At 40.5% G+C, this 17,823-nt stretch overlaps 1 protein-coding gene across 10 annotated transcripts in view; it reads left to right on the top strand.

Annotated features, from left to right (window-relative positions):
* HDAC9 (histone deacetylase 9) overlaps positions 1 to 17,823 on the top strand; it is a 472,213-nt gene that overhangs the window by 270,711 nt on the left and 183,679 nt on the right. For all 10 annotated transcript variants that reach the window (XM_053359136.1, XM_053359133.1, XM_053359143.1 and 7 more), the window contains 4 exons: positions 6,035 to 6,157; positions 7,316 to 7,526; positions 8,818 to 9,035; positions 17,500 to 17,766. In XM_053359136.1, the coding sequence (XP_053215111.1) occupies positions 6,035 to 6,157; positions 7,316 to 7,526; positions 8,818 to 9,035; positions 17,500 to 17,766 (819 nt within the window). The remainder of the gene's footprint in view (positions 1 to 6,034; positions 6,158 to 7,315; positions 7,527 to 8,817; positions 9,036 to 17,499; positions 17,767 to 17,823) is intronic.

Below are 17,823 nucleotides of genomic sequence, written 5' to 3' on the forward strand. Positions count from 1 at the left end.
GCATGCCATCAGTATATTAATTAATTAGTTAATTGTAACGGGAAAGTGTGTTAAATTGCTGTTCTCATGTCTGACAGCATCAGCTGCTTACTAGATCTGTTCTTCCCCTCCAGTTGTATCTAGTTCCGTAATCTCTTTGTAGAGATACATAGCTTTGTTTATTGTAAAATAGCAACAGCTTGAATAGATGCCTCTTCCACTGAAATCTTCACACTTTTCCTTACTGTAGATGTACAGAGGCAAGTGGGTGACACAACCTTCCCCAACCTGGTATTCTACAAATATTTTGAACTACAGTTCCCATCACCCCAGGCTGAGGTGACCAGGGCTGGTGGGAACTGTAGCTCAAAACACCAGGTTCGGGAATATAATATAATAATAAGGGTGAGATAGTGGAACAAATCTAGGTTTGGGGGCAAACAGTAAGTACGCAGACTTCAGTCTTTAAACCCTCTGAGAACCATATTGATTAATTCCATTAAAACAACCAATTCAGAGGAAGGTTTTGCTCTATCCCCCAGTTTTTCCCCCCTGGTTCTTCACCGCTTTTCTCAAAGTCCCATGCTTTTTATCACCCCACATATGAGCATGAGAGGTTGGTTAAAAGGTTTTAATAGGTGTGAGTACCACACAAAAGAGTGGGTGTCTTAAATATATACGAAGAGCTTCACACCTTCTTAGAGAATTACTAGAAGGAGGAATATTTCATTATGAGAAAATGTAGGTTCCTAGCTCTCATAGATTGGTCATTACAGACTTGATAATAGGCGGACATACCTTGATGTTTTCACTTAGAAAATGCCTGCTTGATGCCATAGCATGTTATAGCTACTGTTGTTATTACTTCTGCTGCTGCTACTACCACCACTGCTACTTTTTAATATTAATTTATTGCTAACAGGAAAAGGACTATTGCACTATTAATATAGCATAACTACGTGAGGTTTTTAACGGCCATAATATCTTTAATCGATAACACGGAACATGCAGGAAATGATTGCCATCTGCAGCTTCAAACTTGCATCAAAATCTGGGCACCTTAAAGACTTAACACATTTATTATGACATCAGCATGTAATTACGTGGTACCGTATTGCATTGCATTAATCCTATTAATTGCATGGAAACTATGTGTGGATATTCTGATTTTAAAAAAAGAACATAAGGGAAAGTAATTTGTCAAATATAAGGCTAATGGGATAATTTCTTCAGGTCACTGCCAGGACAGTAACCCCTGAAGACTGAAAAGCCCAGTTCAATCTCCAACAGTGACTTTCCCTAATAATGAATTAATTGTGTGTGTGAACTCTGATCCAAGGGGCAGGCGTGTGACCTCTTCACACTGATAAGTAGCTTTTCTTTGGCCCAGAACAACCCCGTTCCCTAAAAGACTACATTGATAGCAAACATGTGGGGGTTTGACTCATAATCCTCTGTGCAGGATTCCAGGAAGTTCAGACTGTGTAGAGTTTCAAAACAGGGTGGCTAATCCATACTTCGATGTTGTCAGCTCACAAAGTTTGTGTCAGGCTATAAAATAATGCTACGGTGTCATATGAACCATCTTGGACACTAAGGTCTTCAGGGGAAACTCTGCTCAGCGATCTAGCATTTTGAGCAGAAGAAGGGAGTATAGCAAGGGTAGCCAACATAGTGATCTCCAGATGTTCTGGACAACAACTCCCATCATCTTCAATCAGCCTGGTCAATGCTCAGGGGTGATAGTTATAATCCACAACATCTGGAGGGTACCACAGTGGCTGCATCTGGAGTAGGGCTTTCCCACAATGCTGTCAGAATTAGGGAACTCCCTCATCAGCGTTCTCACTAGACCAGGAGGAGTCAACATGCTGCCCCCCCCAAATGTTGCTGGAGTACAGTTTCCAGCATCCCTGAGCATTGACTATAGTGCTAGCTGGGGTTCATGCGAGTTGGACTCCCAACAGCATCTGAAGGGTATCACATTGGCCAGCCCTGCACAAGTTTTAAGTAACCTGTTAAAATCCTATATATGATGGGCTTAGAATAGGCTTCTAAAAATGATGCTGTCATAGGACACTTACAAAACAACTCCTCCTTTACCATTGCTTTGTATTACACAGTACTGTTTTTTAAGTGTCATTTTCATGCTTGGTTGTTTCAAAGCTATACATTGCCATGAGTAATAGCTAAAAAAGCAGCCAGCACATTTAGCTCAGTAGCAGCAGCAGTTTGTTGTGCTAGAAATAAGATCAAACTGCACTAAATGACTTGAAAAGTAGTCCAGTGATGTTAACAGCATAGTTAGCATACTTCTCAGCATTTTTAACCATAGACACTTCAGTTCTCAAACAATAATTTATTACTGAGAAACTCTCAGGTGATGTTATCGGCTTCAGTGCAATTTCAGTGAGATGGAAATAGGGCGAATGTGTGTGAGGATAGCAGACAGCACATGATAGTGGCAATAGTTTTGGTGCTCTCATGTCCCCAGTTTCTTTACCCACAACCACATTTGAAATTGTTGTGGTGACCCTGCATCTGAGATGTACCATTCCCACTATCTCGTTACTTGATGGTTAGGAGATGGACTTGCAGCAGAAAATGGTCTTGGGCAATGGTACCTGCTCACCTCTAAACCTTGGTTTATTACCCCTCTTAAGGCTCCCAAACTATTTGAATTCCTTAACTTCTTCGGCTCATAGATATGCCTTTGTAAAGGCAAGATTCAACACCTTCCCATCGAACGTGTTGAGAAATAGATTCTCCAATGGACAGATATCGCTCTTATGTGATTGTAATTGTGGGGCACCGGAATCGTTGCATCACATAATTTTTGATTGTGCATTTCAGTCATCGGCCAGGAGCAAGTTTCTTGCTCAATATCTTTTTTTTATTATTATTAAATATTTATTAGCATTTTCAAATAACACAGAACAAGCAAAAACAAAAAATAAACAAAACAAAAAACACAAAAATACATAACATTCAAACCTAAACAAAAAAAGAATAGAAAAAAAACACATAAAGTTTCTAATACTTATTATTCTTAACCTTATTTCTCAGACTTCCTCACACCTCCCTTCTTGTATTCCAATTTAAATTGTCAGTTCAGCAAGTCCTTAACTTATTTCTTTACCTTAGCTTAAACATTTGTTCTAACATACTATTGCTTTCCTTTACTTCTTTTTTCCATTTCTTCAATTTATTTTTAACAACCTTATTTTCAATTAATTTAAAAAGAAAAGAAACCAATTTTACCGTTTCTTGCTCAATATCTAAAGGGAATTGCCGATGATACGAATGAAGCCAACTGAGATATCTATTAAATGATGATGACCCCCTAAGATCACTCATGGTTGCCAGATTCTTGATCAGCGTTCTATCCCTAAAGAAGAGAAACGGACTCCTGTGCGGCTCGGATAATCCCTTTAAACTATGATCTATGTTTTAGGATGTAATTAGGTGATATCACCATTGATGTCTTCTACTAATTTATGAGTAGAGGGTGATGTTTATGTTACAAATTTACTGTAATGTATGATGTTGGTCTTTTGTTTTTGTTTTGTTTTGGTTCTTGTCTGTTTTTTGTAAGTTTTGGCGGTTTTAAATTTGGAGGTTTAAGTACATTATGTTGGTATGGGAAACTGTCGTGTGATGGGCCAATGGCCGTAATAAAGTTCAATACAATACAATACAATACAATACTTGATGGTTAGTGTTGTGGTCCTGTGGGCTGAAACACTTTTCCAAGGGACAGTATGATTGATTTGAGCTGGGGCTCTTTTGATTATTTAAGAGTAACCAAACAATGAAGAATGTTCAAGTTGTACATTGATTGCTGGCTGCTGGCTCACAAAGGTTAGCTATCAAATCAATTCTTCATCAGACACAGAAGAAACATTTCTAACAATAGGTTTAAATAGTTTATTTATAATAATAAAAAACACCACCATGCTATTGAGTCCTCCCCACCTCATGATCCAGCCCAATTCATGTTCTTCTTGTTGTGTAATGTTGGGACATTCTGCACAGAGCGTCACTTTCACAATGAGCAACATAATATTCAGTTGCTCATTGTTAGCATTACAAAGATGTTACGTATTCTGTATGCCTAAAATTTGGAGGTGCACAATGTTCTAAAGCATAAGAGAAGAATTTGTCACTTGGGGTGGGGCAGAAATGGATTCAGCTTGCATTTAAAGGTGAGCATCTAGAATTCCATCTTTCGAAACAGTAAGAAACTGAAACAGCCATCATTTGAAAGCCACACATATCCAGATTTTGCAATGCAGTTCTCCAGCCAAGTAATACCGTATGTTCAAAAATTTACATATGCTAGGGTAAAATGTGCATACAGATGCATATAATGGTGGAAATAACTTCCAAAATGTGTGCAAAAATATGCATTTTAGGATAAATTCACACTAAGATGCTTATTAATTTTCATGGAGACTTTAAAAAAATATAAATAAATAAATTTACGGGGAAATCTGGAGAATTTAAGACTAGAAAAATGAGAGAAAATGAAATTGATAGATCTGCCTATCCCTATATACCACCATTTTTACAATGTTAATTCATCCTTGTTTCTCCACAAGGTCAACTCCAAAGCAACAAGTATATGTAGATGGCGTAATAGAGCTTGGAAGTTTTCACCATCCATACAAAGCCCTTAACTAGTATCTCACAGTAGGCTTCTTCTTTTACAAAAAAATAAAATCGCACAAACATGATTGAAAACATTTAATGTTGTTGGCTGCTTTCAGGGCAATTCCAGGTTAACAGGACATCAGGAAAATGTAAAAAGCAGCTCTTTGTGTAACAAAAATATCAAATCTTTATTTTTGCGTGATTCTCATTCAGTTTACTACAATGCTGGGGCAGGAAAGGAATGACATATATAGACTATTCTGTTATTATGTCAGCGATAGGTTTAGTCTCCAAACAAACTGTATGGGGAAGGTTATGTTTTGGAATAACATCCTGTGTTTTCACGCTGCCCAGCTCTTTAGTGACAGTCTGAGGTTGCATTGTATTAACCCAAGGCATTTTCCAACGTTAATTGATATCCCAGGTTTGTCCAGAGGAAAATCTACAGCTCCCCACAACATGCTTGACAAGTTATTATATTTATTTTGGTCAAAGCCTCGGTGCACAGGATCCCTCGTGGAGGTGGTCTATTATTGGAGTCCCATATGCTTTTTGTTTGGGAAGAAAGCAGTCACTGTGTCATACTGTTACAGAGGGTATTCTTTTTCAAGGATGTTGTTCCCTTGAGGACTATATCATGCCAGAGTTCCAAAGTCTAATAAGACCTTTTGTAGCTCTTATTGTGCAAAGGGTCTGGGAGGGAGGCAGGAGTTAAACAACAAGAAAAAAGAGAGGTAATTTAAGTAACGATAGCAGACCACATGTTGAAGAATGTGAACATCAGAGAAGAAAAGGCTAAAAGTGAACCTGCTGTTCTTTTTAAACTACTATCAATGCAAGGATATGATCTCTCACAATGCCACACATACCTGTACATTTTATTAAATGGTTAATAAACAGTGAAAGACATTTTTAATACGAAAAGGTTAATTTTCTAGTTCTTAGCAGCCTCTGAAATAAGTGAAACGTTCAGAGTACTGGAGAAACTGGAGAGCCATTTGTATGATTCCTGGAGGCCTGCAGTAACTTTAAAGCAGAGGGAAAGGGTACTTTTTAAGCTCAGGGGCTATTCTCATTTGTGGCTAATCTTCTGGGGGCCACGTGGTAGTAGTGGGCAGGGCCAATGCAAAAACCTCACTAGAATCCACAGACACCCAGTGAAGCTGAAAGATTCACAACTATGGCACTTGCTCCAAGAGCAGGTGACAATAGTCACTAACTTGGGCAATTTCCTCTACTATTAGAGCTTTAGCAGGATACGTTAGTTGACGATGCATGACTATAAAGGATACGTGACTAACACAAAGGAGAAATACTTTCCTTTTGCTTCCATGGCACAATTGTGGAAATAAACTTGGCTAGTCAACATGTGACCTTTTTTCTTTTTAACCCCACCCCACAGCATTTGGTTCCACCACAACGCATTTGCATCAGTGAAGAATCAATGAACCTTTTGAGTCTCTACACATCCCCTTCTTTGCCCAACATCACTTTGGGACTTCCAGCCGTGCAACCACAACTCAGTGTAAGTAATCAATTTAGGGGGTATTTTCATTGGCTTTGGCTATGGATCACTCAAGTTATATCAGTTCTTTTAGATTGTATAACATTCTCTCAGGATGTTATTTCAAGACAGTGTTGGACTGGTTCTAGGCAATGCTACTGTTAAATTTTGTACCAGATAGGGAGGTCCTTTGTCTTTACTGATGGCAACCCTCTCTTTGAAGGGCTGTGAGAGGTCAGTCTTCTGCTTGAAGGACTGTCTGGTCCAAGTCCAGTTTAAAGACAAAGAAGCATAAGAAAGAACAGGGACCCATCAAGAGTTAGACAGCAGACTGGGCAGACACACAGATAGTCTGGTGAAAGTATTCCTCACTGTGGTGAGTAGGGATAGAGAAGTTCAATTTTTTCTCAGCAGACCAACTCAACCTGATGCTTCTGAACTTGCTTACGGATTGGAATGCAACTTCCACTTGGATTATACATTTATTTATACCACCAATTACACACACACACACACACACACACACACACACTCTAGAAATAGCAAATTCATAAATCGATAAATGTATATTTTACATTAAAAGTGTGTCATTTAAGTGTGGGCTATTCATGCATTCTTTAAAAATCCATACAAAGTTTTCATTCTGTCACACCTGGAATATTCAACATGATGCGGTTGGATTCCAGCTCCCATTAAGTCCAGCCAGCAAGACCAATGGGCAAGGATGATGGGAGTTTTAGCCCAACAACATCTGGGAGCAACCATGTTGGCTACTTCCATGTTATACTCCAAACTAAATCCTCAAGGACACAACAGACCAACAGGTCTCCCTGTTCTCCTTCATGTTTCTCCTCCCACTGCTTTTCTCTAAGCTGAGCTTTTCAGACATGGTTGTCCACCTGGGAGATAAGTGGCTGTTATAAGAGAAGAGCACAAAAGAGAAATGGCAGCTTGCAAGGAGGGTTAAGCAACCCTTACCCAAATCATTCCAAATCATGCCCTGCCTCATAGGCACATCACTTCTTAAATGCTTCCTGGAGACCAGGGTCTCAACTGACCTCCAACCTTAGTTTGTGCTGTGGAAATAGTGAGTTACTCTCAACTAATTTGATACTGGTTCATCAGCCTTTATTCTCTGGACTTTTTTTGTTTGTTTAACTATCATTTTCATTGATACAGGCATCAGCGCCATTCAAAGAAAAACAGAAGTGTGAGACCCAGACAATCAGGCAAGGAGTAGTTTTGCCAGGACAGTACAGAGGAAGCATCTCTTCACCTTCTGCCCCTCAGCCAATTGTCCTAGAAGGAAAGCCTAACAGTAGCCACCAAGCTCTCCTCCAGCATTTATTACTGAAGGAACAAATGAGGCAGCAGAAACTCCTGGCTCCAGGTAATTAGCAGTGACTATTTCTGGGCAGATTCTTCCTTTTTGAGAATGAACATGTTATAAAGGAATATAAGGAGCTCCTTTAGACCAAAGCCAGACTACTTGTCCATCTAGTCCAATTAGTCAAATCTGACCCACAGCAGCCTTTCAGGGTCTCAGCCAAAGGTCTGGTTACTTGGTCCCTTTAACTGGAAATGCCAGGGATTGAATCTTCTGCACAAAGGCATATATAGAGGTTCACAAAACCAGCCCTGTCAGAGCAGGGCACACAAAATCACGTGTGGGTTGCCATACGTCCGGGTTTCCCCAGATGTTTTAGTGATTTTAGGAATTCCGCCCAAACACTATTTCCAACGGACAAATCCCAGACATATATCAGCCCTAATATTACACATACGTGTGTGGCAACACACCGCCACTATCCTGGCAAGATCAAATATGGGAGAAGCTTCCCATCCTTTTCACATCATGGTACAAAGGCGTGCATATATATTTTTCGCCCTTCTGCCTCCCCTCACTCTCCCCTCAGACACTTCGAGTACTTGGGTCACATAAAACATAGTAATATTGCGGTGATTTTTTCCTGATGTGTGTGTGCATGCTGATACAGCTGCTTGCCAAGGGTGTAAGGCAGGGGCGAAACTAGGCTTTATTTCACCTGGGTCAAAGAACCAATTTGGCACACCCACCCACGCACATTTGCCTACACACACAGGCTGGAAGCCTCAACGGCGCCCCTCTGGAAACTTCACCCGGGGCAAAAAAATTTAGCTAACCCCTCTCCCATAGCAGTGGTATTGTGTAAGGGACCCTACGTACACCTCCACTTCTGCATGTGCTCCGATCCTCCTTAGCTATTGGTTCATCCACTGTTTCCTCACTGCCAATTCCCCTAAGGAGGGGAAAAAAATTGTCCATTGTGATTCTGCTTTCAAGTCAAAGCTGTTCTGCTCTTTTATTTTCTGGCCCCATGATTTACAAAGCCCATTAGTTTGTATCTGCTGGTTAAAAATATATATATTAGGGGGATGGGTTAAGAATATGTAAGTATGGCTGTCACTGCATTAGTTATTACTCTTATTTGTGATTGTTGTTGTCGTTGTTTTAAAAAAAGACATATGGAAGAGCATTCCTTATAGTGTGATAATTCAAGGGCTCCCACACTTGAGTTCCTAAGCTTCTCCAGTCCACATGTTCCTTCATGTTTGGTTTGGTTTTCAATGGAGCATCTTAAGAAGACTCCTCAATGTTATTGATGGGCATATTTGAATATTGGAATGTTGTTGGCTTGTAGGAGGGGTGCCTCTTCATCCTCAGTCTCCACTGGCAACAAAAGAAAGAGTCTCACCTGGCTTAAGAGTTGCACATAAGTTACCTAGACACAGGCCACTAAATCGGACCCAATCCGCTCCGCTTCCTCAGAGCACCTTGGCACAACTTGTTATTCAGCAACAGCATCAGCAATTTCTGGAGAAGCAAAAACAGTATCAGCAACAGATCCACATGAACAAAGTAAGTATGCCATTCAAAACCCTAACACACAATGAATACGGTACTTGTATAGTGTACATGCCATTGAAGAAAACGGGAAAGCCCTGTATGCCAGTTTACAGTAAGGTTTGCTTATATTAAAAGTGGTTTGATAAAAAAATGTTTGCCAAACCAACTCCCAGAGAAGGTCTCTTGCATCAAACTGCAAGTACATGCTATTTTTCATTATGTCATTGAAATAAGTATTGTTTTGTATACCCAGATTGTTCCTTTTAATGACCTCTTTGTAAACGTTAGGCTTTTGGTAAATTGCTCAAGTTACCAAGACTTCTAAACAGCCATTGTTCATTCACATTTGAACTTTTCATTCCGTTATCACAGATAAAATTATGAAGCTTTCACTGCAAACTGACCGAGCAGAGCTAACTGCTTTTACTTTCAAGGTTATAGGTCAGTTTTGAGCATCACAGTTTAGTAAACTGAGACATGAAGACTATTACCTCCAAACACAAACCCTTTTTGCTGCTTTCCCACTGCCTGCATGAATGCAGTGTAGAGGTTGTCAATGAAATATAGTTTATTGTTTCATCCGAACCAGAAAATGGGAAACTTTGTTTAATTGAAGACTTCTAGTGGCATTCAAGCATGCTGAGAGGAACGAGAATGCATGCATGGATAGAAAGATCATTCACCTCTCATCTTATTAAGATATAAGCCATATCTCATCTTACTAAAAACACACACATAAACAATAGCCATTTTAATTTTCAATATTTCCTACCAAACAGCTTCAAATTAGTCGCATAAGATCTTGTTCTCAAATTTTGGAAGTAAATTTTTATGTAGAGACAAACCAACGATAAACATTAGCTGGGACTAAGAATGTATATAACTGCCAATGTTTAGTTGGCCTATGTCATAGTTTACTGTGGTGACAGACTATTCTGTCAGGTATTTTATATATCTCCTTAGTGATTTCAACATCTGCTATGCCTATTCCCATAGGCAAGTTATTTAAGAAATTTCTAGGGCTTTGACACAGAATCTCTTCATTATGGCAGTGGATGTGATAGGCAATCACATGAAAGGAAACATAATGAAAAATAAAAAGTATAGGGGCACCAATCTTGCTAAGGAACACTTCCCCCAATGGGTGCTGATTTCTTGGAATCTCTTAAGAATTCCCAACCAAATTAAAAACACAACCTTGAGTTTAAGTACATAGTTTGTACAGTGGTTTGATTATTAAATCTCATCTTAATTAGGAAAAATGAAAACTAGAGAACTTCAAAGTTCAGAGCTGATCCTTGCATGTTAACCCCTCTCAACTTGGGTGTTTTGATTACTCAACTTGGACTCCACTTGGCTTTTCATTTACTATGTGTTCCATATGTTTAATCAAGATGCCATAGGTACATCTTGGTTTTCAAAATATTTCACCTTCCTGCAATTGTCTGAACAAAAGCAAGCTTTTATTACTGATTGAAAGACAGAAGCTGTGTGATTTTTTTCCCCAAGGGTGTCCAAAATAAATAGCGATTAGCTACCTTCTAGGTTTTTTCTCTCTCAGAAAGAATTAAACCACCATTTAATCTTGCATTTTTCCCTGAGCTTTTTTTGCACAGGGTTGTTTGTTTTACAGACCCACTAATAAGCCAAACATAATCCACCAGGTATGCATTATGGTCTGTCAAGTGCTACACAACATCCCTTGATTTTTGCAACTCAGGTCAGGCAGATTAGTAATGCCCCCGGTGGGCTGCCATACATAGCATGGTGCAAATTTGGTTTGATGGGTCACAAGTTGTGCAGGGTTGTGTTATATGCCTGGATCCTTAAAAGCTACTTTGAAGATTCTACTTTGGACTGAAAAAATTGAATATAAATGTTAATAAATAAGATGGATCTGTATTCATTTTCAACTTTTAACAAACTTTTTTTTATTAAAAATTGTTGTATACCACCATTCATTATCAAATTCCAGGGCAGTTTGTATGATACATTAAAATCATAAATACAACAAACCCCAGCAGAAAAAAGTGTAACGTTTCACTAGGTATTAACATTGTTTTGCTAAATAAATAGGTTTTTCATATGCACCAAAAGATACAACTAAGGCCTTTCACATGTCAGGCACCAACCTTACATCTATCACGAACTGAAATAGGTCCAGATGTCATTTTGACTGCAAATGGTGTGGGGAGATAATTTTTTTCTCACTTGAAACGAATATAGTTCTTTAAAAACCAAACAATACTGTAATTTCAGCAACCAGCTATGTTGCAGTATACACATTATTTCTATTGAGTTATCCCATTCAATATAAAAAGTTGGTTGCTCCAGAACAGCCTTTCTCAACCTTGGGTCACCAGATGTTGGTAGACTACAACTCCCATCATCCCCAGCTAGCAGGACCAGTGGTCATGGATGAATTTACCACACAATCATAATAAACGGAAACGATTGAAATAACAGTATATTCATAGCTCAGGGAAATGAAAACCTCCTTGCTGATTGCAAAAATAATAATATTGCGCTGAGTGATTTTCTTTTGGAGGAAATTACACAAGCAGGATGCCACCACCAAGAAGGCCTCTTCCTTGGTTGCTACCCACCTTACTTTGTTTGGGGAACACTTGACGGAGGTAACAGTGGAACTGGGAAAACTCCCGGTCTGAAAAGTTGCCATGTGATACTGTATGAAGAGATGCCCACCTGGATCAACACATTTTAGCAACATCAGGAAAACCACTTAAACATTAAGGATGATCCGGCATCTGCATGAATTGTTTCACGCTGTGACAAGTTGTGACTTGTCCCTCGATGCCAATCTGTAAAGTGAATAATAATGACAGCAACAACAAGTTGCTTTGGAAAACAAATTACCCCATGGGTAAGAATGAAAAGTCCTTGTTTGTGCCATGAGTAGTTTTTGCTCACTTTTAGCATAATTGCAATGCCATGTAAAGACTTTGGAAGTCTTTTACAGTTTTACAGATCACCTCTGCGTTAGCACAAGCTCTGATCTATAAGAAGACCTTTGGAGTGTTTAGCCTTGCAGGAATCAATCGAGTTCTTTTCTTTGATAAAGTTAATAAATCCCAGCTATAAGCCAGCACGGTGACTGGGGTGATAACTAGCAAAAGCTAACACAGGCCAAAGGTAAAGTCCCCCCCCCCCGAATTGTTTCTGCTATAAAAAGAATAAAACAATCAACTGGACCAAAAAGTTTGCCTTACTTCCTTATAGCAGGAGAAGATCCCCCATGGTGTCTTCTGTCATTTGTCAGAGACCATGTGTTTGAAGTGGGAAACAGTATACCTCTTCATTGGAGTCTGAAGTTTATACCTAAGGGATGCAATACACTGACCTTCTCAAAACATTTTAGCTGAAATGCAAATTTTGACATCTCATCCAGAAGTCAGTGGAGAGTCTTGCCCTTGCTTTTGAAAAATGAACGTGTGGAAACCTGAACTGGGCTTTCCCTTTTAAGGATAGTCTTTGCTGTTGCCAGATTTAATATACTTCTGTCTAGATGACAGCTTGTTTCCTCGTAGAGTCCTTTGATCACAATTTTTAGAACTCCATTCTGCCCAATAAACGGGATAGTATGTCTGGCAGCTCCAGTTAAACTAATTGTCATAGGTACCAAAAGACTGGCTCTACAACAGAACTCTTACTGTTTTGACTCCTGTTCCTGTCTTTGCAAATAACTTAAAAGATGCAATTTCTACTCGCACCATTGGCACCGGGTTATTGGCATGCATCTAAAAACATTAGAACTGCAGGGAAAGCAAGATAGCGGATATTTTCACGAGCCCTGGAAAGCAATTAATAGAGAGTGTCTTCAGAACTGTATCCAAACTTACTGCATCATATTATGAACCCTGTGATCACGTTGTATCGTGTGATGAATACACACTCAGATTTGCAATTACTGTACGCTTCAATAAATATCCTAAATATTTTGAAAAGTGGTTTTCCTTAAATGCTTGATGTGTTTCCCCGAAATCATTTTAGTAATCATTACAAAAAAACAGACCTGTAAGGTAGAATGAGTCTATCATTCTCACATTACAGAGAAAAAAGTCTCAGCTTGAGGTGTCTGGGCTTTCCTAAAGTGGGCTAATGATGCAATCTGCTTACTTTCCCTTCTCCAAGTGCTGCTCAGCTACAACCCCAGCCACATCAATAAATTGTAAAAATAAAATAAAAAAGAATTGTCAATTAATGGCTACTCCAGCTTGTACTGGTCTTAGGATAAAAAATTGCCAGAACTTAGAAACATGTCACAACTAGGAAAACTTGAATATTTTATCCTTTCTTTGTTTGTTTGCTATGGATGCTTACGAAAAGCATTAATTTTCAATTAGTAGAGATATTTTCTCTCAAAGGTTTGAAGTTGAATGGGAGTGCGACGGTATGTTTTCGTTGGATATGCAAGCCTCTGCTTACTGCCACAAGTGGTTAGGTGCGTGGACAGATTTGTGCATAATATTGGTTTTAGCTCAACTGACTAGTATAAATGATGCCCCTTAGGCATTTGTGTCATGCTTTTTGGATTAGTTTTCAGGCAGCACACAGGGCAGCTCATCTCTGCACAGTCCTTTATGCTGCTGCTCCTGTTCGTAGGTACACTCAGGGCACTTTGTTCTTTGAATGTCTGTGCAGCGATTTCATTGAAAGGGTTTCAGGAAATTATGGATTTTATGAAAGCTTACACTTGGGGAAGAATACATGAAAAGACTTGCTGTAAGCAAAATATATAATATATTTATATGGCTTGTGTTCTGCGGCTAGGTTATTTACTTACCATATTTTCATGTGGAGTGAACCAGGTACAGCTGCCTTTTGAAGTCCTTTCTTCGTTAGACTAATTTCTCAAAACGCTTCCTCTGGTGCTGCTGCTGTTTACTTTGGCTTATACGTGTTCCTGACAGTTTAATTTCCTGCAAACAAAAGAAACGAAATGGTCCAGGTTCCATTTGCTGGAAGCTGTTCCACAAAGTAACTTTCTCGGTTTGGATCAATTGCCAATACAGTGGTACCTCGGGTTACATACGCTTCAGGTTACATACGCTTCAGGTTACAGACTCCGCTAACCCAGAAATAGTAACTCGGGTTAAGAACTTTGCTTCAGGATGAGAACAGAAATTGTGCTCTGGCGGCACGGCGGCAGCAGGAGGCCCCATTAGCTAAAGTGGTGCTTCAGGTTAAGAACAGTTTCAGGTTAAGAACGGACCTCCGGAACGAATTAAGTACTTCACCTGAGGTACCACTGTACTGCTTTTGAGAACTGCACTTGGTACATGTCAGGGAACTGCCATCGGAGCCTAGAGTGGAGGTAAGGCTCCCCAACGATGCAGGAGAAGGGACCAGAAGGGAGAGAGAGAACACTTCCTTTGAGGAAGGAAATAGGAGTGACACCAGGAAGCAAGGGGGAACTGCGGAGAGAGGGCTCCAAGACTCTTCCACAGAGACCAGCGGGGAGAGCCCAGGACCTCCGTTGGGCACGCCCACTTTGCGCAGGAGGCTTCCACGCAGGGAGGCTAGGCGGAGACTTGGCGTCAAAGAGCTTCTAGGTTGGAAGAAGTTCAGGAAACGCCCACTGACGGATTCTGCCAGCGACTGACACAGCCATGGAGAAAGGGCTGTCCAGCCAGGGAAAGGTTCAGCCAGGCAACGTTGCCTAGAGCGGCAGCACCCTTTACGCACAAGCAACCCCCAATTCCCTTCACAGTACAGTTAGCCCAAACGTGGCTGAATGGTGATTATTAAAGTGCAGTACTGTCTTTCTAGATCTGTTTGTTTTGTTTTGTGCAGCACTTCATATATTTTAGATTATATATATAAATAAAACAGTACATCTTAATGATTGCCTCCTTCGAATACCAGTTAAGGGTCCTATTTCCACCAAAATATGAGGGTAGATTACCTTTCATGTTGAGTGTTAGAATTCTGTGGGCTTCATGCAGCCAAAGTTACCATAACAGGGTTCAAATCAGCCATGAAGATCCCTGGGTGATCTTGGTCCAGACAACATCTCTTAGCCTAACCTAACCTCACAGGGTTGTTGTGGGGATAAAGTGAGGAGGAGGAAAACCATGTACACCACCTTGAGCTACTTGGAAGATAAAGCTGGTGTATAAGTGTAATAAATAAATATTGTGCCAATAACAGTACTTTAACCAAGCACGGAAATCATCCCTCTTGCTCTTTTTACACCTCTGTGCCGAGGCATCTAGCCTTCTCTTGCTACACTGCAGCCTTGTTCTGGCTACTCCAGGTCCCCCAAGCCCAATTCCTCTTCCCTGTCCAAACTTGACTTCCCACTTGCTAGGCCACAAACAATTTCATGCTGTTTCACCCCAGTGCTTTTGTGTGCCTCTGTTCAAATGCAACCCTAGCTCTGATAGATCTCTCCAGCTTTCTCCTTTGTGCTGGCTTTGAAGCGGACAGGTTCACAGTTCTTCACAGCTGCTAGGAGACAAATAAATGCATCCCTAGGTCCAAGCCTCACTCCTGTGAAAACAGGGTTGGTTTCCAGACTCCCCCCCCATCACAACCATGTGTGTCTCTCCCCTTGATATTCTGATCTGGAGTTGATCTGTGGCAACTGCTTGGGAAGGAAGTGCTCAGTTACAATTGGGGAAGCTCAAAGGCTGTCTTAAAATTTAAACTTGGGATACTTTAACCGGATCCTCGCCTGAATTTCAGCACACTGACTCACAGCCGTATGATCTTGGAAAAATGTTGCTGTCACGTTTGTGAAACAGGGACATTCATGCTTGTTGATGTTTTTAAAAAAGTTACATCAGTGCACCTGTATGCATACATTTACTTTTCTGCAACTTTACAAAAAAGCCTTGGAATTCATTTAATATATTAATGGTAAAGTTGCTCCAAGGGTGCTCTTTCCATGAACTACCCCGTATGTCACACGAGGGTTGCAACATCCGCCTTATCAGGTCTGCAGGAATGGTGCTATAATGCATCACAAAAGAGAAAGATATCCCCACTTTGAACTTGAAAGCATGCAGAAGGAGTACAGTGAGGGAATAAATATGTTTCCTAACTGGGCGGCAGTCTGGATCTCATTCTCTCTCAGATTCTCTTTAAGGCTAACCCACCTGATGCCGAGGAACTGGCATATGGAATGTTTTACAGATGGCCCAGCATCAGTGACTCATATAGCTGTAGATGATTATCTGTCACACAGATGTTTCAGCCTGTACTTTTCTGCTAGCCCCATTCAGCAGTCAGCCGCTCCTGGTGGCTCAGCAACAGATGTTTCCAATGCCAGTATCTCTTGCCCATTCTGAATATAAGTGGCTGGTATCTTTGCATACTTGGTCATCTTCACCCATTTTGATTGCAACCGGAGAGTGCTTGTGTGCTATAGAATGAGGGGCTGTTGTCTCGATCTCCTGTTTTGCATCATTAGCTGCAGAAATATCTATTATCAGTAAGTATGTCAATGAAGATAACATATTTTGAGTGATAGTTGAACCTAAGAAAGTAATTAATATAATTGGTGATATGGACAGCATTCAACAGGGTTAATTGATCGATCCAGCCCACTGATTTAAACTCTGACCAATGTGTTCTCCATTTCAAGGTAGCCACAATTCGTTAATGTATAAATCAATTTACACAGATACTGGTAATACCCAAGGCTCTGATGCTGTTCTTTATGGGTGGGGAGGATAGTTCAGCTACAGGAGGTTCTGAGGTGGTCTTCTCCAGTGTCCCTCCTAGCATGTCAGTTGGTGGTAGATGACCACATAGAGAAGTGGATAGCTTACCTGGAGCTGCCTCTGAGGTAGTCTGTGCTTGCCTGTTGCTCTTTCCTGAAGTGGAGACAACTGGGGGTGGTTAGACTGTGGTCTTTCTGCCCCACCACCTCTTTGGCATACAAATTTTGTAATGTACACTGAAATATACTCAGAGTCGAGAGTGGATTTCATGCTCTTTATTCAGCTCATAGTGGTGAGGAGGGAATGGAAGTCCCCTCAAAGTATCTGCTTTATATACATTATTTACACAATGGGCTGCACGTGATTGGCTAATTCCAGAATTCTCCTGTAGGCCAATCAGGTTGTGGATTCACTTCTATCTGGAGCTGGATTGGGTGGCTCCTGCCGACCAATCACACTGCTGCATTGTTCTAGGACCAATCAGACTGCTGCATTCTGAATCCTATTGTTCTAGGACCAATCAGACTGCTGCATTCTGAATCCTATTGTTCTAGGACCAATCAGACTGCTGCAGTTTGGATCCTATTCAACTCAGTACAAAACATACACAGTCTTCATTACACCATTCAGAGTTGTTGTTTTTGCAATTCTTCAGTTCACTGTGACTTCCACTAATCGCGCGTTGAAGTTCTCTGATATCTACATTTTGGGCCTCTGTAAATAATCAGAGCTATTTCATCTTTTATTTCTGTTTTCTGCCCCCACCCAATCCTCTTTCTTTGTTTCAGATACTTTCTAAATCTATTGAACAGTTAAAACAGCCCGGCAGCCTTGAAGAAGCCGAGGAAGAGCTTCATGGAGAACATTTGATGCAGGAAGAAAGAGCGCCCTCTCTTGGTAGCAGCATTAGGGATGACAGCAGTAGCATTTCTTCGGACGACAGACTGGGGCAGCCTTTAGGGGCTGTGAAGGTGAAAGAGGAACCACGGGACAGTGATGATGATATTCAAAGTCAGCAAATGGAATCTGGGGAGAAAGCTGCTTTTGTGCAACAGGTAATAGGCAAAGATTTAGCTCCAGGCTTCGTAATTAAAGTGATTATCTGAATACTC

The sequence above is a fragment of the Podarcis raffonei genome, chromosome 12 (genome assembly GCF_027172205.1).
Source record: "Podarcis raffonei isolate rPodRaf1 chromosome 12, rPodRaf1.pri, whole genome shotgun sequence".
NCBI lineage: Eukaryota > Metazoa > Chordata > Lepidosauria > Squamata > Lacertidae > Podarcis > Podarcis raffonei.